The sequence below is a fragment of the Drosophila ficusphila genome, unplaced genomic scaffold (assembly GCF_018152265.1).
Source record: "Drosophila ficusphila isolate 14025-0441.05 unplaced genomic scaffold, ASM1815226v1 contig_197, whole genome shotgun sequence".
Taxonomy (NCBI): Eukaryota; Metazoa; Arthropoda; class Insecta; order Diptera; family Drosophilidae; genus Drosophila; species Drosophila ficusphila.
In genome coordinates this window covers 5,592,055-5,611,047 of record NW_025064091.1, presented here as the reverse complement: position 1 = coordinate 5,611,047, position 18,993 = coordinate 5,592,055, and the positions used below count along the sequence as shown (strand labels likewise).

The window sequence follows — 18,993 nt, the reverse complement described above, 5'->3', positions numbered from 1 at the left end:
AATGCCGTGTGTGCCTGTGCATCAAGCTCACATGCTTGCCAAGGTGAATTACAGATGACGGGCTCCAGGCAGAGTTGCACAACACGGGGCCCATGTGGAGGTGGCTGGGATAGGATTTGGCATTAGGGATGGGGGCATGGGCTGTGCGAGAACGGTGGATCAGGGTTTGGATCGGGGGCTCGCACCCACTTTCATGCTGACAAGCCCATTGACACTCAGTGCTGATTGCAGCCGAAAAAAATAGCCAAATATTATCTTTTAACTTTTATATTATTAAAAATAAAAACTGCCCACTGAAAAGTTCATATTTTTATTAAAGTTCGCTAAAAATAAAATGCTTTTTCTAAATATTACGTATACGACGAATATTACGTATACGTAAAATTATCCAAAAACAGTTGTAAAATGTTTGGATATATAATTTAGTTAGTGCGGGATGCAGTGAATATTTTGTGTCAAAACATTATATTATTGTTCGTATATTTTACACAATTTAGATTAATATTAAATTTTGGGGCTTAAAATCCACATCCTTTATGACTAATATTTTCCACCGAAAATTCAGCCAGATCTGGCGGGAAAAGAGCCGAAGGCGAAACTCTGGCGGGCGATTTTCCGAGTCCCTGGCACGAAGTCGAACTAAAAGCGCTTCAGTTTCAGTCGAAAAACGCAACTCGAACGCAACGGTACATGAATAACGGTGAACTGCGAGCGAATCCAGTGTCCCCGAAATAACAACAACTCTCCAAACACCGAACTGCAGTTGAATCAAATAAACATAAATTTTTTTCAAGTTAAATATATTTAATCAGTAAAAGTTGCCAAGCTGCCGATTTGCAATCCATAAGTAGTGCTAAAAATTATCCAAGTAATCAGCAGCCGCATTTTGAAGTTACGTCAAAAGGAGTCGCGAAAGAAGAAGAGCCAGTGGGCAGCAGAGGGGGCAAAAGGGAAAGGGAGAGAGCCGAAAAAAACAACAACAAAGCTAAGGCACGCGATAGGAGTAACTGTAAATGTGGAAAGGATAAAATAGGAGAAAGTAGAAAATCAGCAAACGGAATTTTTTTTTTGAGTTCTTTGTTTTTGTTTTTGGCGCGTCGTCGCTGTTTGGTTTTTTTTCTTGGGGTTTTTGTTTTTGTTATTTTTACTTTCGGTGCCTGTGCCTTTGTTGATTGCTTTGCAGCCGGCTTTGGCCAAAAAAAAAGGAGGGACAGCAGAAGGGGGTGATAAAGCGAGGAGGAAGCGAAGGAAACGAACAGCTAACCACCGGGCTTATGTAAAGCGTGCTTTAAGCGTGCTATGGAAGCATGTCGTCCACTTCCAGCTCCGTGCTAACGTTGTCATCGTTCAATCTATTATTTTTCACCCAAGGTAAGCACTTGACACTTTACATAACTCCCCCATTTCGCCGCCCGATTGCGATTAATGCGTGTCCAGTTGGAACGCAGTGGTGGCTTAGGTGGCTGACCCAATTGGAGTCCAGTTGGGATGATTTCGCCCATGGGGGGCGAAATAAATTGCGGCGACTTATCTGCTTTATGTGGGAAATTTTATTGGCCTTCCAGGGATCTCTGGGAAATATATAACAATTAAAAACAAGCTTAGTTGGGGAATGGGATAAATTAGGATATCATTTTGATGGGTGTTCCGGGATGTCTGGGATATTTACAAATTAAAAAAAAGCTTAGTTGGTTTCCATAAATTTTTATGATACATATATAAAAAAAGACAAAGTTAAGTTTGTAATTTAATATCTAGGGAACATAAATAATAATTACAAATATTAACACCAAGGAAAAGTTTTTTTATGCACGTATAACAAATCTTTACGCAACTCTTTTCATTCGATCTTGGAATAAAGGGAATTCCAGTTCGCCCGCTTAGGTTATTTCTTCAGTTGTTTAATTTGGCGTTGATATGCCATGAATCTGTGCGGAGTGCCACCCACAGTCGCACGAGATAATAAATCTCAGTCAAAGTGGCCTAAGCTTGGGCTCAGCTTAACCCTCACGCCCCCACTATAAATCCCAACCCATTTGAGGACCCACCGAAGCGGCCTGACCAACTTGATTTGCATGCAAATTGCGTATAAATCCTTGAATTGTCGCTGCAACAGCGAAACCTCAGCGAGAAATACTCCTCTATTTTTGCAAGAAGATGTGGCAGTTGGCCTGGCCAAACTCATTATTTTCCTAATAGCTGTCGTCGCTAAAAATGTTTGCTTTTAATTAAAACGAAATTCGGTAACACCGTGCTGTTTGCCAAGACAAAATTCCCGCAGCTGTTCATTTGGGCGAATTGATTTTTTTTTATACTTAACTGTCGAGTGGCTTCCAATTTGGAAACTTTTTTGGCAAATTAAAGAGCCAAGAAGATCGGGTAGCTGCAGTCAAGGACACGCCGCTAAGAATTTTCCCTCCAATCGAAATTGAATTCCCCACTGTTGTTGGCCCAACACTGTGGTTTCAGCACTTCGACACCATCAACTGCACCACCGAGAAAGGCGAAGCACATGCAACAAGGGCTCTGGCACTATTTTTAGGCACTTGCCACCTAGGCCACAAGGAGCAATTAGAAGGGTTACAGCTTTCAAGCAGAACAGAGTCCGAGTCAGAGTTTCGAATGCCCTAACCAAAAGTTGGGCGAAAGTTTCAGTTTCGCAACTTTACCGAATTATTTTATTTAGAAGATTAACGAAATATAGTTGAAAGTACTTAAAATTTGAGAGATTTCAAACATCTAGTGGTTTCAAACATTTAATGCTTTCACAACAAGTTTTATACAATTGATCTTTTTTAAGTAAAGTATTCGAAACATATATCCAGACTTTCCAAATATTCAAAGGCTCTTCTTTATGGCGAAGGGTATGAAAAGACAATGCTTGGAATGTGTGGTTTGCTGGGGGCAGGTTTTCAATGTCAATGCCAAAAAAGGACAAGTGCCACAACGCACACAAGCAAACACAACAAAACAGGAGGCACCCTCACTTTTCACTTACTTCCACACATTTATTTTATTGGGGCGTTTGATTTTGCATTGATTTTCCGCTTGGTCGGTCGGCTTATTCAGAAAGCCAAAAGCTGTGATGGAAATTTTGATTATTTTCGTTGGCTCCTGATTCTAATTTCACACAAAACACACACACACACAAACACACACAAGAAGAGCGCTTTGAAATAGGCAATGAAAAAATGCATTTTGCAATTATGCCAACTGAATGGAACCAGAAGAACGGCGACAACAAAAACAACAACGAGTTCAACAAGTGGGCGGGGTCGGCATTGGGCGGGGGGACATCATTAAGGAGAAATTCCTGTTCCCTGTCCCATGTCCTTCGCCCCCGCCACGCCCCTTTTCGCCCATCATCTGCTGTCTGGTTTCTCCTGCAAAGCAAATAAAGTGCGAAATGAGAATTGCCGTAGAATGGTCACCGTGGGTTGGGATTGTTTTAAAATTCAAAAATATAAATGTAGAAAAGTACGTCAAATAAACTAAATGCTAAAAAGTGATCCTATATTATGAAATATTTAAAAATGAATAGATATAATATAATAAACGTTTATTAAATTAAAAATATTAAACAAGTTTCACTACAATTTATCAAATTCGTTACATTCTTAAACGGTATTAAGTCTACAATTTATTTGAAAAAAAATAAAAATAAAATCTTTTAAATCTCTGATATCTGAAACTCCATTTTCGACCACTGTGCTGTGCTGTGGGAAAACCCGGGTTGAGCCAAAGGCTGGATTAGCTCTTGTCGTGACCTCGTGGCCCGTTGGCATGCAAAATGCAACTAATTATGAATTTTAATTAATTCTGGCATTTTATTTTGTTTGCCGCTCCCACTGCTCGGCAGCATTTCTGCCCGTGGGCAATAATAATAATAAAGTGACTCGGGGAATTGTTGTAAAAGTCTTCTGCATTTTTCGCCGCTTTTTCTTTAGACAATTTCCCAGGCTGCCCAGGAGAAAATATATGGCACGAGCTGAGAATAAAAGTAAAATGTGGGGGGTTGTGGGGAAAACAAGAGCATTGAATGACTCTTTTGTTTGGTTTTCAGTTGGGCTCAGATTTTCCCTGTCCCGCCGTCAAGTGTCTGCCTTCTTTTTTTTTTTTTTAGTTGTTTCTGTCGTTTGATTGGGTCGCATTCGTGGCATTTTGGCCATGGGAGATTGCATTTCACTTTGACCAGGGAAATGTTTTTATTTTTGAATGCACACATTTTAAGGTATTCAGTGGAATGTAAAGAATGTAAAGTCCTTAGAAAGGCATCTTGATTCGTTGGTTTCTAGTATAGAATCCACCAACCGCAGGAAAGGAAATTCCTTTCGCAAATTGCAATTTGCAGCAGAAACTTATTGGCATTTTCTTATTTCGTATCTCGTATTTGTTGTGGGTGTTTTCTTATAAATTCGTTTTTTTTTACTAAGATATTCCTTTTTATACCAAGTAAGATTTCCTTTCAGTAGTTATGCAATTTTAATTTGCGAAATAGTTTTGCCTTTGTGTTTGTTTGTTTTTATTTGCCTAGTAAATTTCGCCCCCTTTTTATTTGTTTTCGTTTTCATCGCTTTCCAGTTTTTCCGGCTTTTGTCATTTATTTTATTATTTTGTTGTGCCAGCAGAATAATCGCATAGTCTGCTTTTGAGGGCAACAGCTGCAGCTGACATTTGTGCCTCCTATCTTAACCCCTATGCTTAACCCTGTTGTGCGCACTTACGCCTGAAAGCTTTATGAAATTCCAATTTAATGGTCTTGTGGCTTAAACTGCATTTTGTTCGCTGCTCCTTTTACCCTTTATTCCCATTCGTTTTCGATGGACATTCTGTGGTCGCCCTAAGCCAAATGCATTATTAAGCTCCATAAAAATGTCAGGGTTGTCGTTTAAGTACACAGAGAACAGGGCTTACAGGGTTGGAAAATAAACAGGGCTAAACCAAAAAACCACTATATCTTAATGGTAGATTTCAGTTAATTATCATACAGTTCAATTGAATATTACCTACTTTAAATACCTAATTTCTGTAATGATATTATTCACCTTTTAAAAAGAGTATTTTATTTTCTGTTCGTGTAGCTAAAGGTATTCCCATACACATACCCAATGCTTTTGTTTATTTTTGGCCCATGTGTTGAGGGGTCTTAAAGGGGGTTTGCTGGGCGTCTGGCCGCGACACGAAATGCAATCGACACTCGCTGGGGGAGTCATAAATATTGCAACACCCAATTCCACTCAAAACTGACAGCGCCAAGTTGTCTGGGCGTTCCCAGAATAGCATTTTCGAGAACACAATGGCGGGCACTCTTCATTAACCAAAGTGAAATCAATCGAAATGGCAGCCATTTCATTATTCACCAGTCACGCACCTTTGTTTGTGGTCCTCAATTAAATTATTTACATGCAAATTGAACATTATACACCCACATGTGACCAACATTAACAACTTTCGATTATGCAAACAGAATTAGTTAGCCGAGTAATGAAATTAACAACTTTACAGTCGAATAACACAGGACACATTTTGGCCATTTTGGTCAAGGGGATGAGTTACTGGCCATCATTTATTTGAATTTAAATATGAAATAAATATTACTTTATGTGGCCCTGAATGAAATTAGAAATGTGTTTTATATAAAATGATTTCTAAAGGGTGTATTATAAGGGTGTAATATTTTATACAAAAAGCGTGGGAAAAATGCACCAACGTAAACATTTAAACACATATTAAATGTGCAGTTAATTGAGGCAGAAAATTTGACGAGCAAATAAATTAAATCCGGTTAAATGGAATAATTTCCTGCGTTGTGATGACTGCATGAATGATTTTCTCCCTTTGAAATTGTGAGCTTTTTTCCATTTAAATTCAGAACCCGACAGAAAAACAGTGATACAATTCAGAGGATTTTGAGTTCAGCTGGTCTTGAACTGATACTCAAGTGGGTGCTTGAAAAGTTTGCCCCTCCGGCGACCCTTGAACTCTGAACTCTTCCGTTGGCCATTCAGTTTCGATCTCCCAGCTGGGTGCCATCAGCAAAACTTTATTCCGCCGCTTGTTGCTTCAATCGCCGAACGGGGGGGCATATCCAGGAAGATGGCACGTGTAAGGAGGATAAAGGATATAGTCGGAACCGCAAATTATGCAAAATGGCCGCAGCAGGCAAACAAGGAACGTGATGCGAACTGCAAGGAAAAAAAGGACAAACTTAAGACCATGAAAATTCAATTTTCCGCTGCAGGAGCTCTTTTATATATTTGACAAACTATTGATAGTTCTTTTTGTAAGCTTAGCTATTCAAGTAATGATTGATTAGTAAATTTTGGCATAGGAACAATTATTTTATAGTTATAAGAATTGTTATTTAACTAATTACAATATATATTTTATTCTAATCTGCTTCACCAAACAACTAAATACATTTTTAAATAGAAATTCTCACTTCAAGATTCTCTACTGTACTTAGACATTCCCCAAGTTTGACTAAAATCGAGGCGAGTCCTTAAATAATTAATTACAGAAAAGCGCAGTTCCATGAAAAGCGTGCTGAAGTGGTGTTGTGGTTGCTTTGGGTTGGCCATCGTGGGAATAAAATAAATAGGGGAAAAAGGAAAAGCGAAAAAGTCGGGGTAAGGAGAAAGGGGAAATGGGAAATGGGAAAGAAAAACTAACTAAAGTGGGCGGGGGAAAAACCATCACAAGTCCTTCACTTCTCACCGTGTTGTTAAACCAATTGGCAAACATTTTTATTTTATTACATTTCAGTTGCACTTTCTGTTGCCTTCTGTTTTTGCCTCCGTTCACCCACTATTTGCCACCCGCCATTTTCCGGTTTTTCCGTGGAAATTCTTGCACACCAGCCAATCAGACCGTCGGGGTAAATAGTTGGTAACTAGGGGTTCCGCATCCGGTTAATAATAAACAAAAGGTGTCGCCCGCCCGTCTGTCTCCGGATTTATTTACCCGGATTCCACCGCTTGTTTTGTCATTGTCTCCGACTTTTGTTTCTTGACGGCGGATTGGGTTACGTTTATCGCCGGGTGGTTTTTCGGATGGGTGGATGGGTAAATTGGTGGTTTTCGTGGGTTTTTTTTTTTTGTGGGCTTTTATTCTGTGGTTTTAGTGGCTCGACTTGGGCGACTTGGGTTTATGGCAAAATCAATGCAAACCGCGTCTAAAAATAGGCAACTGGCCAAAATGCGTCACGGCCAAAAAGCCCTGGGGCGACCTAATTAAATCGCTCGACAATTGATGGTTTGCCCATCGACAAAAGTGAGTGATTGAACGACAGTCTGATTGAGTGACCTTGCACTGAGCCAAGTTTAAAAAAGGGGTGCGTGTTCTAACTTAATTCGTAAAACAAGAAACAAAAACTAGATTTAAGGGTTGATAAATCATATAATTAATGGATTTACTCACCAATTTGTATAGGTTCAGCGTTTTAGTTTTTATTCAAAGTGTTTTTGAAAACATTGATTATATTTTTACGTTTTATTGAAAAAAGAAAAAAATTCTACTGATCGTGGGTTTCTATAATCGAAATGAATTAGTATTTCTGCTGTTTGTATAGTGATTGCTGGCATTGTATTCAATAAGTAAACTATATTTGCTGTATTGGTTTCTCTATGTGTAAATTTAGGCGTCTCCATTGGATTCGTGTTGAAATCAATTAACTGACGTCAGCAAAGGATGATGGTGCTTTGGGTGGACTTTTGAGGGGGTGGTGCATACTTTTCGGCAAGCAGATTGCGCCTTACATAACCACACATGGAGCAACTTTTGTTTTTCAACATACACCCGTAGTTGCCACCCCCTTTCCCCTTTCCCCGCCCCCTCCGTAGTTTCCCGGCAGGCGGGGAAAACTTATTATGGCCATTTTTGGCTTGTGCGCAACTTTATCAACATTATGGTTGACTGACTGACTTACTTCTGCCACAACTTGGACAAGGTTGAACTTTAAAATTTGTTTTATTTTTCCGCTCGTATGTGTGGGAAATGTGTTTTTGGTGAATGTTTGTTTGTTTTGTGCTCGGGATTACTTAGCGAGAAATGGCCAACTTTAAAAAAGCAATCTTATTAAGTTCGCGTTGCCGCGAAACTTTTCAGATTTCTGCATAACAGAAACCGAAAGATATTACAGTAATAAAACTTTAAACCATGTTAAATAGGCCACTCAAGAAAATCTCAGCAGGAAAATGTAATTTCAAAAATGTAGTGGAATTTATAAAAATGTTGTATATTTTAGGATGAATTTCTGGAATGAAATCAGGAAGCCAGTTTATAAATTTGTTGCACATGTTATTAATTATTCAATCTTTTACTTTTAGGTTTATTATATTTATTTTTTCAACTTGTACACCTATTGAATAAAATTTATTGCTGCGTGTAAAACGGCTGCTCCTTGAAACCTTTTAGGAATTCATTTTTATTTCAATATTGGCACCTTTTAACCGCCATTTTCCATTGAAATGTCACCCTTAAGCCGAGTTCCTAGGTGACTTTTGAAAGCCAGAAATAAAATATGAGGAATGACGTTGCCTTTCGGTGTTTATCGTTGTTGTTCTTGCTGAAGCTTTTCCCTCTTTTTTTCCCCTTTGTTGTTTCCTGTCGAAGAATCGGAAACAGGCAGCGTCATAAATATGTAAGCAGTGTGTGTATGACCTTCGCGTGTCGCAGCAACATTTTCATCATTTTCTGCATGCAGAAATACAACGACGTTAAATTGAGGCATTTTTTTTTCCAACTTTTTGTTTGCTTCCTCTTTTTTCTTTTGGCGAGCAAATCATGTTGCATGTTCCCACCGCTGACCTTTGGCCCCGATACATCACCCAGCCCCCATGATTTATTTGTCCATGGCCTGCGGCCTGATGAGGGACACGAATTGCAGGAATATAACCAGGGCCTCCAGAATGAAGAAGAACATCTAAAGATAACGGGGCAAATGGGTTTCCATTAGGTTTGTATATTCTATTTCAATTTTACATAGATAGTATTACCCCTGCTAAGGTCTGCAGATTGAGGTGGTAAATACCGCAGACATTGAACTGAATGGGATCCTGCATGATCTGCAGGGCGAAACCCTCGATTTGACTTCTTTCCGCAGGTGTCTGTCCTGGACGATCCTTCAGTTGCTTCAGCAGGTTCTTGGACTGCAAAAATAAATCCAAATTTAGAAATTACTAAAGTAATATTTTTAAAAATTCAACAAGTTTAGACTTAATCCTACCTTTGCGACACATCGATGGCAGGTGGCACAGATGGTGCAGATTTTAATTATAGTGGGAACCACTACGAACATCGCCTGGGCGAACACAAACCAGGTGCCCTGCAATGCCTTGAGGTGTTCCACCATGAAGTACACATTGCAAACGATGATCCAGTCGGCCAAGCAAAGGATATTCAGCAGGAGCAAGGAAAGGCCAAAAAGTTTCGACAACGAACGCGACATTTTGACCAACTGGGCGAAATCCGATCGGAGGGTTTTGTAATCCGTGCAACCATACATCATCCTGAGATGCAGCTGTTCCAGCTGGTCGTCCAATCGTTTCACAAGCAGAATCATTTGCAGATAGCGAGCACGAACTGCCTGGAGACTGAAGGCATACCGCAGATTCTCCAGATACAAGCCACCAATGCTGTACTCATAGTAGACTATGACTATAATACAAGCAAGTTGGATCAGCTCCAAGATCAGATGTCTATATATGAAGGCAGTTCCCCCAGTTAGAGGCAATTGCTTCAGCAGTCGACGAACTCGCCGACACTCAAAAATGGCCATAAAGGCAAACCATCCATGCACCATTTTGTACACAACATTAACACTTTGAATGGTTTTCACGAAATACATCGATATTATATCGTTAGTCGGTAGTTCTTCCCTGAAGTAGCACACTACTTCACGGGTCATTTCGATCACAATTAACACAAGGAAACTACTGCCCAGTAGACGACCCAACCGACTGGAGCTCCAGCCACAGGCCAGTCCAAAAGCCTGAAAGTAAGCAGTCAAAGCTTGTTCCAGCCACAGCGACATTGGGTATTCAACTGAGGAGTCCAGGGCTCCACTGGGTTTACTTTCAGTCAGCTATCTTTCAATTAATCAAAGAGAAATTTCCTTACTGATTATATCGCACCAATAATTCAAGGGATGGCCATAAGTTTGACCTAGTTTCTTTTTCTTTTAGAACCTATTTAGATGCCATTTTAATTGGATAACCTTGAAATGTGACCCGGAAATGAAGTTTTAGATGCCATAACTTTGCCATCTGATTTAATCAAATCCAAACACTCCTATACCCATAATTTTTCTAATTTTAATTCGATTTACAAGTGGCATATCTTTATGAATTTTTTATTAAAATATATATTAAGCTGCAACATTTGTTAATTTTAAAAATTTTTGTCGATGATTTGTCATTTTTTATGATGTATGTTTGCTAAAAGTGGTTTTGCAGAAAAGTGATCAGTCGAGTTCCTAGACGAACTGCATTTAAATTTTCCAAATCGATGACCTACGATTCACTTATGGTTTGCTTTCATTGCAGTGCTCACGGTTCTCAGCTCGACGATCAAGTACAACGAATACGCAACGGACAAGGGCGGCAATGTGAGCATACCCTGCATAGCCCAGGGCAACATAATGTGGGTGAAAGAGCACGGAAACAACAGCACAATATTCCAGGTGAGGCAACCATTATAGAACTTACTTACCAAAATGAATACCCGATTTATTCCCCGAAAAGACTGGTCGTGTTTTGGTGCTGCGGAATGTGAGCACGTCGGATGCTGGAATTTATGTCTGCTTCGCCTCAGTGCCACGCCCATCGACAACAACAACAACAACAACAACAAGAGCAACAACAACAACAAGTGCAACAACGAGCAATCTAGCAACATCAGCAACTACCTCATCGCCCAATCAGCAGCAGCAGGAGAGCGAAAAGCAGGATGAGGATGACGTGGAGGTCAGGGAATCGCCGAGGGACTCCCAGCAGGAATCCGAGACGGAGGAGGAGGAGGTGGAGGTGGAGTACCAGGCACAACAGCGGACCAGGCTCATCGTTCGCACCGTTCCGGGTCCAGTTTCGCAGCTCTACTTCAAGGCCTCCACCATACTGGGCTTCCTCATCTGGCGCTTCAACAAGACCCAATCCGGAGGATACCCGGTGCGCAGCTTTACGGCCGAGTATCGCAATGTGTCCTACAAGACGCCGCCGGCGAACGCCAGTTTCGAGCACGCCTGGAGTCGAATGGATCCCATTAACATAGCCTTCAATGTGGTGGGTATTATTAAATACTAATCAAAGGGATAAAGTATTACATTTAAATCTACTTAAATCTACTAAATATAATCTACTTAAATATAAACTTAAGTATATTTCTTTGATATGATATGATATCCAACACTCCATTTTCCAGCGGCAAATGGAGGTCTATCGATTGGCACCCAACACCACCTATGAGTTTCGGATATGGGCCAACAACGAGCTGGGCAGCGGCGAGGTGGTGACCACCAATGTGACCACGCTGCCGGAGACCAAGGAGGAGGGTAAGTACTCCGGGTACTGCCCATACATCCCCATAGTCATAGAGATCCTAGGTAACAATTCAACTAGGCTTAGGCTAGGCTAGGTTATGTTGATCCAGGCTAGATTATGTTGATTATGACTACTATTTATCGTACTTTGATTCTACTTTAAATGTGTAAACTGTAATTCTAATCGGTAGTTGATCATTCCTAATTTCCAATTGGTGTCAACATTTATATATTAAGGTCTTTCGGATGGGATTGCAAACCCAATTGAATTACTTTCCTTAAAAAAATATGTTTGCAATCCGATTTGTGAGACACAAATCTAGTTAATTGATTGGTAGTAAGCATTACCGACTAATTTAAAACTAAGTGTAAACGTATAGCTTATTGTTTAGTATATTCGATTCGATTTGTATTTTTGGTAATTTTCGTTGTCCATCTATCTCTCTCCACTCTCTCTCTCTCTCTCTCTCTCTCTTTCGCTCTCCTGTGTCTTATGTGTGTGTGTGTGTGTCTCTCTGTCTCTGTCACACCCGCCCGAACCAGATCTCATACGCCTTATAAAACCCGACCTAGACAATTTCGATCCACGCATTTGGATAGTGGCCGTCAGCATAGTGCTCGGAACCCTTGTGATATTAGCGATCGGACTCTGCATTGTCCTCTCCAAGGAGTGCTATCAGTCGGCGCAAATGGGTACAGAATAAGTCCATCAACTCCAGCTTTAGCTCCAAAAAAAACAAAAAAAAAAAAAACAAATCTCCAATTCCAACTCCAAAATAATCCCCAGTTCGAAATAACAGCAAAGAATTCCCGAGATAATCAGCAACAGAATCTCACCCGTTTTAGTTTTCAGTTTTTGTTTTTGTAAATGCCTTTTTATTTTCCATTTGGCTTTGCTCAGTTATCTCCGATTTTATGTTCACACATTATTTTTACCTGCATTGTTCAGTTTTGTTATGGCTATATTGATGTTATTTGGTGTCGTTGTTGTTGTTGTTATTGTCGTTATTGTTGCCACATTGCTGTTGTTGTTGCCGCTGCTATTGTTGTTAATAATTAATACCCAAATGTTGTGTTTAACCGCATTTAGATTTTATGTTTGCCAGCCGAACGCAAAACATTTGCTTTGCCGTTGGATGTTGTTAATATGTATACTTAAGACCCTTTATAATATACACCATATACATATATGTATATATATATATATGTGTACATAGCCTTAGTGCGGCTCCTGTGACCTGTAAATATAAATACCTACAAAATACATACATAAATGTATTTGCTATAAAAGCTCTGCAGGCGAATCAAATATTTATTCAAGAAAATTTATTAGCAAATTTCGCCCTCCTTTTTAGAAAGCAATTTATTCCAGCAATTAAATTCTGTAATAAATTTTGTAGGTGCAGTTTATTTACATTTTTGTAAACGCTTATAGAATCGTGCTAATAAATTATGGAGGGTTGTAGGGTTTTCTAGTTAACTTTATTTTTATTAAATCTAAAGTAGATAATTTAATGTAGAGAAACGTAGCAAAGGAAGAAAAAGGCAGCTACTAAAATAGAATATATATACAAACTCACTTTGCCTACAATAATTTTAATCAAGCAATTATTTAAAGCCAAAGACAAGGCTTTCCATATTCACCCTTTAACGTCTACATTTATTCAATAAAAACCCCTGAAATACAGTCTAGCCTTAAGCAATTTAAAATGTAATTTCCGCTTTTACGAAAACAAAATGCAAATCCAGTCCTAGACCAAAATGAGAAAAAGCTTTAAGCACTTAAACTGTGATAGCCTGCACTTGTAGCCAAAAATCAATCAATCAATCAATGGAAACGAAATCAAACCAAACCCGTCTAGAGGTCTCAACCAATTTTAAGCTTTAGCTGCAAACGAATAAATCAAACGACATAGCTAAACAAATATTGTAAAATGCCTAGACCAAAGATAATGCTTTATCAATGTTGTAAACGTGTATGTACTTTACTGAATATTATTGTGTTATTTGCATTTGCAACGGATAAAACCTATTAAAGCACGACAATTAAATGTTTTTTGAAAAACCAAACAGAGTGGATTGTATGAAATATTTCGTTGAGTATTTGATTTGGTTTTGTTTTGAGAACACTCGAGCTTGGATTTCAATAGAAAATGCACACGAAAACACACAGAAAGATACAACAATTTGAGTACGCATATGCAACTGTGTTCAAAATCATAGGAATATTTGACAATCGGTTGAGAGAAAGTCTAAAAAGGTTTAAAGAAGTTATAAACTTGATTTCCCTTTATAATGATAATAATATTTTGCGAGGTGAATTTCAGTTATCTATGACTTCCTTCGAAATATTTATTAAAAAATGCAATATATTTTCAAAAAACTATTATTTTGAACACTGCTGCAGGTACACTTAATTCTAGTGACAAAGTTGTTGCTTGCATTACGCATACGCCCTGTATGACGCTCGGGGGCTGAAGTGCCGCTTTTTTTCGAGTGTCACTTGGCTGAAGCGCTGCCTGTAAATATTTGTGTTAAACTGTTGCACACGTACACTCAGAAAAAATAATAAAAACACACCCCCAAACATACACACACACACACACACTCACTCAAACACCAACACAAACAATGAAAATCCTTAGAAAAAGGTAAAGTACTGAAAAATTATCAAAAATCTATCTAATAAATGTGTTTATTCTTCTCTCTCTCTCTTCCTCTTGTTCTCTCATCCTCTCTATATCTTTCCTTCAAACAATAAATTGGATGATTACGTTAATGATCATACATTTTAATTGGATTTTTTTCGATATCCAAAGAACTGCAAGATGGTTGGGACAGCATTGAGCTTATACCGAACATAATATTGAATCCCGGTTTCAGCGAGTCGGACGGCGGACCAGGTGGTGATGGTGAAGGTCAGGCGGGTGGTGCTGGTACCGGTGGCGATGGCGAGGATGAGGATGAGGAGGACGTGGCCATGCCCTTTCCACGCACCATCATCTTCGGGCAGCACCATCGAACGCCGCCGCCGCCGCGCTTGCATTTGCCGCCGCAACAGCACCACCTGCATCCGTTTGGCCACCACTCGAACCAGAGCCACCACCACCAGTACCACCATCAGCAGCACCATCGGCGGCAGGACGAGGACGATGACGATGACTACGAGGAGGAGCACGAACCCACCATGGAGCGATTCAAGCGCAAAGTTTCCGTCTTCTTCACCGGCCCCACCATCAAGCGAATTTGAGGCATACTCATCGTATTTGATGAGAGTACAAACACTGGTCACAACAGGTCGCCTAGGTTGTTGCATTCCTTGCATTGCATTGGTTTGATCGGATAGTTAGGATCCAACACAACAAACACACACACACACACATATATATATGTACCTATACTCGTATATGGAGCTTATCGGTCGAAACTTTCGTTTTCATTTCGGTTTCCTGAGAAAGCTTAAAACAAATGCAGAATACCCAAATGGCCCGTTAATTTATTGCTCATCGCCGCCGCTTCTATCCGGATCAGAACTATATAGTATATATACACGTATTATAAATATAAACCAAAACAAATATATTGCTGTGATACAAATTCAATTGAACGGACATTGTAAGGATTTACCATAAAGCACACGAAACGAGATGAACACCAAAATCCAGTTATTAACCATCATGAATTTGCTGAAGCTCGTAGACGAATACCCAATTGAATTTTGCCCAGTTAAACACGCCATCTGAGTTACAGCAACTGGATTACTCAGATATCCAGGTATATAGGACAGAATTTAGCGGACAAGTTTGCTTAGAGCCACAGAAAACTCACGAAAAGATAGATCTGTTACCAAAGCACTTTCTTAAACTTCAATAGTTTTAATTTGTCCGTTGGTCTGAAAGCTAAATATTAGATAATACTTACCTCATATTACTTAATTTAGAGATCCATTATAAATAAATTCAAGTAATGTGTAACAGATCTCAAATAGTCCAGATCCCCGACTATATTGTCTTGGTTTTGATTCTGTTGTAACGATTAAACAAACTGTGAAACAATTTTATAATTGAGCAAATATTTTGCACTGTAGAGCGCACCAAACGATCTATATATAGATATATATACATATATATATTTAAAGTCGATAAAAACGTTTGATAAACATTTTAAATAAATGGCAAAATGCCTTGTGCTTTAGTTCGGCCTCAAAGCTAATTAAATTGAATATGATATAGGAATATTTATGAACGTAGTTAAAGTAGCTGGGAAACCAAATATTCAAAACAAAAAAGAAAAAAATCTATGAAAAACTGCTTCCACTCACAGAAAACAAAATTGAAACAATGAAATTGTTATAAAAGATAAATCAAAACTAATTTTAAACAAGCGAATATTGTGTATATATACCGATGCAACAACAAATTATATAGAAGTGTGTATACACATGTGAAGGATGTACATAAAGATAGCGAGTGGGTATCTTAAGAAAGACTGTAGTTAATGTTTAAGACACTTAGGCCTGCGCTTATACCAATTTTTTGGGGCCCAACTTGGCCCGCATATTTTTGGTTGCATTCGATCTGCTAATAGCTACAAACAAGTATATAGAAATAATATTTCTAACAATTCGGAATGTGCACTTAACTAAACAAGACAAAAAAAAAAAAAAAAACAATACCCGAAAAAAAACACAAATAGAACGAAATTGAAATTGAATAAGCAAAAGTCATTCGCCTAAGCCCCGATCCTAAAACTCTTGGCTGTATTTCTAATTGTTATTGCTTCAGGTTGAGGTTTATTGTTATTGCGCCAGCCTGCCGTCAGCGAAATCGCCCCTAGTCACTCTAAAGATATTGTTTTCTAATCCGAGGCTTAGCTTTAGACCTCGCCACCACAAAAACACAGACAACAATAAAATAAATCTAAGTTTACAAAACCACACAACGATTTTTAATGGGATTATATGATATATTGGCTATCTTTTAAATGGAATTTTAATTTTAATGAATAACTATTTGGATCTTATATGATTATAGAGTATATTTGTAAGACAATTAGTTTTTAAAAATTTCTTAAGGATTCTATTTTAAATATTGAAATGTTTTATTAAAATATGTTATTCTTCAATATTTGAATTTATGTAAATTTCTTCTTGTTGTTACCAATGTGAATAGGTATTTTAAATATTATTTATCTTTTGAATTTATAGATAACCCAAGTTTCTCAAACCCACAAATGACTAGATCGTAAGTGTTATTTTTTAAACATTTGTAAAACTTTCAGTTTTTAAAAATTTCTTAAGGATTCTATTTTAAATATTGAAATATTGTATTAAAATATGTTATTCTTCAATATTTGAATTTATGTAAATTTCTCCTTATTGTTACCAATGTGAATAGGTATTTTAAATATTATTTATCTTTTGAATTTAGAGATAACCCAAGTTTCTCAAACCCACAAATGACTAGATCGTAAGTGTTATTTTTAAGCTCTTTATCAAGCGTTTATTTGCAGTTGAATTTAGCGATCTGCTCGTTACATGGTTGAGGAATCTCAAGAAAGGGGCCAATTCGGGTTCAACTTAGTGGCTACAGTGCTCCGCAGGAAGCGTCGTTGTGTGTGTGCGGGTGTGTGTGTTGGTTGTTCCATGCTCCAGTCCCAGGGATTATCCTACTGGTAGTCCTTGCTGTCCTGGTTGTTGTTGTTCCACGCCTGGTGGACACCGTGGTAGCTGCTCTGCTTCTGGGCGGGAGCGTTCCTGCCGAAGGGGCTCTTGGGGTTCACCTGCAGGATGTAGTCGCCCTCGAGATCGTGAGCAGTGTCGATGCCCATGTAGGCCCGCTTGCCGAAGCCATCGTTCTGCTTGTACTGCTGCAGCGAGTTGGCCGGAACGGCGGGGAAGCTCCTCTCGTTGCCGGGACGCACCGACTCCGCGAAGTAGCGGGTGGCACGCATGGCGGCCTCCACAACGTTGCTGGCACCGGGCACTCCGGCCGAGGGTCCATTGGGATAGAAGTCCACGTCGCCGGAGCGGATGGGAGTGCCCATGCCGTAGACCGAGGTGTGGATGGCGTCGACGAACTCGGCATCGCCGCGGGCCAAACCGGTGAGGGTGTTCTTGCTCTTGGCCACAATCTTGGAGGGATCCAGTCCGGTGACGCGACGCAGCTTGTGTCCGGTCAGACGGGTGAACTCCTGGGCAGCGGCACCGGCCACATGGGCGCCCACATTCTGGCCAATCAGATGGATGGTGTCGTGGGGCATGTCCAACTCGTTCACCATCTGGACAATCCACTTGCCAATCTTGGCGCCGGTCTTCTCAATATCGAGCATCGCATACCGCTGGTAGTTGTTCAGCTTGGAGCCCAAGTCGATGACGATGATGTCGCCGCTCTGGGTCCGGCCGCTCTTCACCTCATCGCTGTAGTCCTCCTCGCTGCTGGTGCGCTGGTTCTGGCTCTGCTCCTGGTAGTCCTGGCTGTCTCGGGTGTTCTTGCCCTGGCGACGCTGCTGCTGCAGATTGTAGCGCTGCATGTAGGCCTGCACCAGCTTGCGGGTCGCCTTCTTCACCGTCTCCGTCGTCTGGGGCAGTCCGGTCACGATGATGGTCACCTCGTCGTCGCCGAAGTTCTGCTTCTCCTGCTTCAGCCGCTGGATCATCTCGTTCAAGGGGGCCGTGGTCTTCTCTCCGTTCGGCTTGGGCACGTAGGCCTGGATGCCGCTGGGCACGAAGTTGGGCTCCACGTTGTGGTGGATCTGCGACAGGTGGTCTGAAGTATGTAGAAAATTAAAAAATTTATATATTTTTTATATTTTTTTATAGGCAGCAGCAAAAGGGAGACCTTTTCTAAGAAGTTTTCATGGTTAATTTTTAAAGGATCCATTCAATTTTCAAATTTTATGTCTGCGTGTTTCGATTATTATATAATATGTTAATAATTCTGCAGTTCTAGTATAACTAATGAATCAATCTAGTTTTCTATTATATTAAGTACTTCTGTGGATTTTCTTTGGATTTTTAAACCATGCCAAGAGATTTATGGAATGAAGTGGGACTCACAAACTTGCTGCAGAAGCTCGGCGCCGCGCTCGAGGTTCATGTTCTCCAGACGCTCGATGGTGAGGTCGTCGACGGCGGGAATGGCCTCCAGCTGGGATCCGGAGAGCCACTGCGAGGGCTTCAGGGCCTGGCTGACCGAGTTGTCCATGCGGCCATTGGGCTTGGCCAAAACGGCGACCGCCAAACAAGCCAGAAGGCTCAGAACTCTCATGGGATTCATGGTACGGATGCGGGATCGGATTGCGACTTCAACGCTGAGTGAGTTGAACTGATTTTCCAAATCCCAAAACTCGGCTTATATAGCCCGAAGTTTTCCCACTTTCAGACCCTCTTTCCGCTGGGTCAGGTTTAATCGGTGGCCATCATCGCTGAGTAAGGGTTTCTGCGGCCTGGGAATCGG

At 40.1% G+C, this 18,993-nt stretch overlaps 3 protein-coding genes across 5 annotated transcripts; 1 reads left to right on the top strand and 2 right to left on the bottom strand.

The window, feature by feature from the left end:
• Window positions 1-678: 678 nt before the first annotated feature.
• Window positions 679-16,472, top strand: LOC122319697 (contactin-2). 3 transcript variants are annotated; one of them, XM_017199915.2, is made up of 6 exons: window positions 679-1,371; window positions 10,545-10,681; window positions 10,743-11,279; window positions 11,419-11,548; window positions 12,080-12,229; window positions 14,356-16,472. In XM_017199915.2, exons 1-6 carry the CDS (start codon window positions 1,308-1,310, stop codon window positions 14,784-14,786), a joined length of 1,449 nt encoding a protein of 482 aa, XP_017055404.1. In that variant the 5' UTR covers window positions 679-1,307; the 3' UTR covers window positions 14,787-16,472. The 3 variants fall into 3 exon arrangements, with proteins under 3 accessions (XP_017055404.1, XP_017055405.1, XP_017055406.1); XM_017199916.2 differs by lacking the exon at window positions 12,080-12,229 and having other exon boundaries at window positions 14,420-16,472; XM_017199917.2 differs by lacking the exon at window positions 12,080-12,229.
• Window positions 8,843-10,033, bottom strand: LOC108097396 (putative gustatory receptor 9a). The gene is made up of 3 exons (XM_017199652.1): window positions 9,227-10,033; window positions 8,997-9,149; window positions 8,843-8,923 (listed from the first exon to the last, which is right to left on the bottom strand). The coding sequence occupies exons 1-3, from the start codon at window positions 10,031-10,033 to the stop codon at window positions 8,843-8,845; spliced, it is 1,041 nt and encodes a 346-aa protein (XP_017055141.1).
• Window positions 16,473-17,011: 539 nt separating the features above from the next.
• LOC108097553 (vitellogenin-1) lies at window positions 17,012-18,868 on the bottom strand. Its single transcript, XM_017199918.2, has 2 exons — window positions 18,594-18,868; window positions 17,012-18,303 (listed from the first exon to the last, which is right to left on the bottom strand). Exons 1-2 carry the CDS (start codon window positions 18,811-18,813, stop codon window positions 17,204-17,206), a joined length of 1,320 nt encoding a protein of 439 aa, XP_017055407.1. The 5' UTR covers window positions 18,814-18,868; the 3' UTR covers window positions 17,012-17,203.
• Between the last annotated feature and the right edge of the window lie 125 nt (window positions 18,869-18,993).

What these genes read in the sequence shown, in the direction of transcription:
- LOC122319697 (XM_017199915.2), top strand. Translation starts at nt 1,308, where the DNA reads ATGTCGTCCACTTCCAGCTCCGTGCTAACGTTGTCATCGTTCAATCTA. An exon ending in TTAACATAGCCTTCAATGTG is followed by an intron (nt 11,280 to 11,418) that starts GTGGGTATTATT and finishes TCCATTTTCCAG; the next exon opens with CGGCAAATGGAGGTCTATCG. An exon ending in CTATCAGTCGGCGCAAATGG is followed by an intron (nt 12,230 to 14,355) that starts GTACAGAATAAG and finishes CGATATCCAAAG; the next exon opens with AACTGCAAGATGGTTGGGAC.
- LOC108097396 (XM_017199652.1), bottom strand. Translation starts at nt 10,033, where the DNA reads ATGTCGCTGTGGCTGGAACAAGCTTTGACTGCTTACTTTCAGGCTTTT. An exon ending in GCCATCGATGTGTCGCAAAG is followed by an intron (nt 9,150 to 9,226) that starts GTAGGATTAAGT and finishes TTATTTTTGCAG; the next exon opens with TCCAAGAACCTGCTGAAGCA. An exon ending in ATCTGCAGACCTTAGCAGGG is followed by an intron (nt 8,924 to 8,996) that starts GTAATACTATCT and finishes CGTTATCTTTAG; the next exon opens with ATGTTCTTCTTCATTCTGGA.
- LOC108097553 (XM_017199918.2), bottom strand. Translation starts at nt 18,813, where the DNA reads ATGAATCCCATGAGAGTTCTGAGCCTTCTGGCTTGTTTGGCGGTCGCC. An exon ending in CGAGCTTCTGCAGCAAGTTT is followed by an intron (nt 18,304 to 18,593) that starts GTGAGTCCCACT and finishes TACATACTTCAG; the next exon opens with ACCACCTGTCGCAGATCCAC.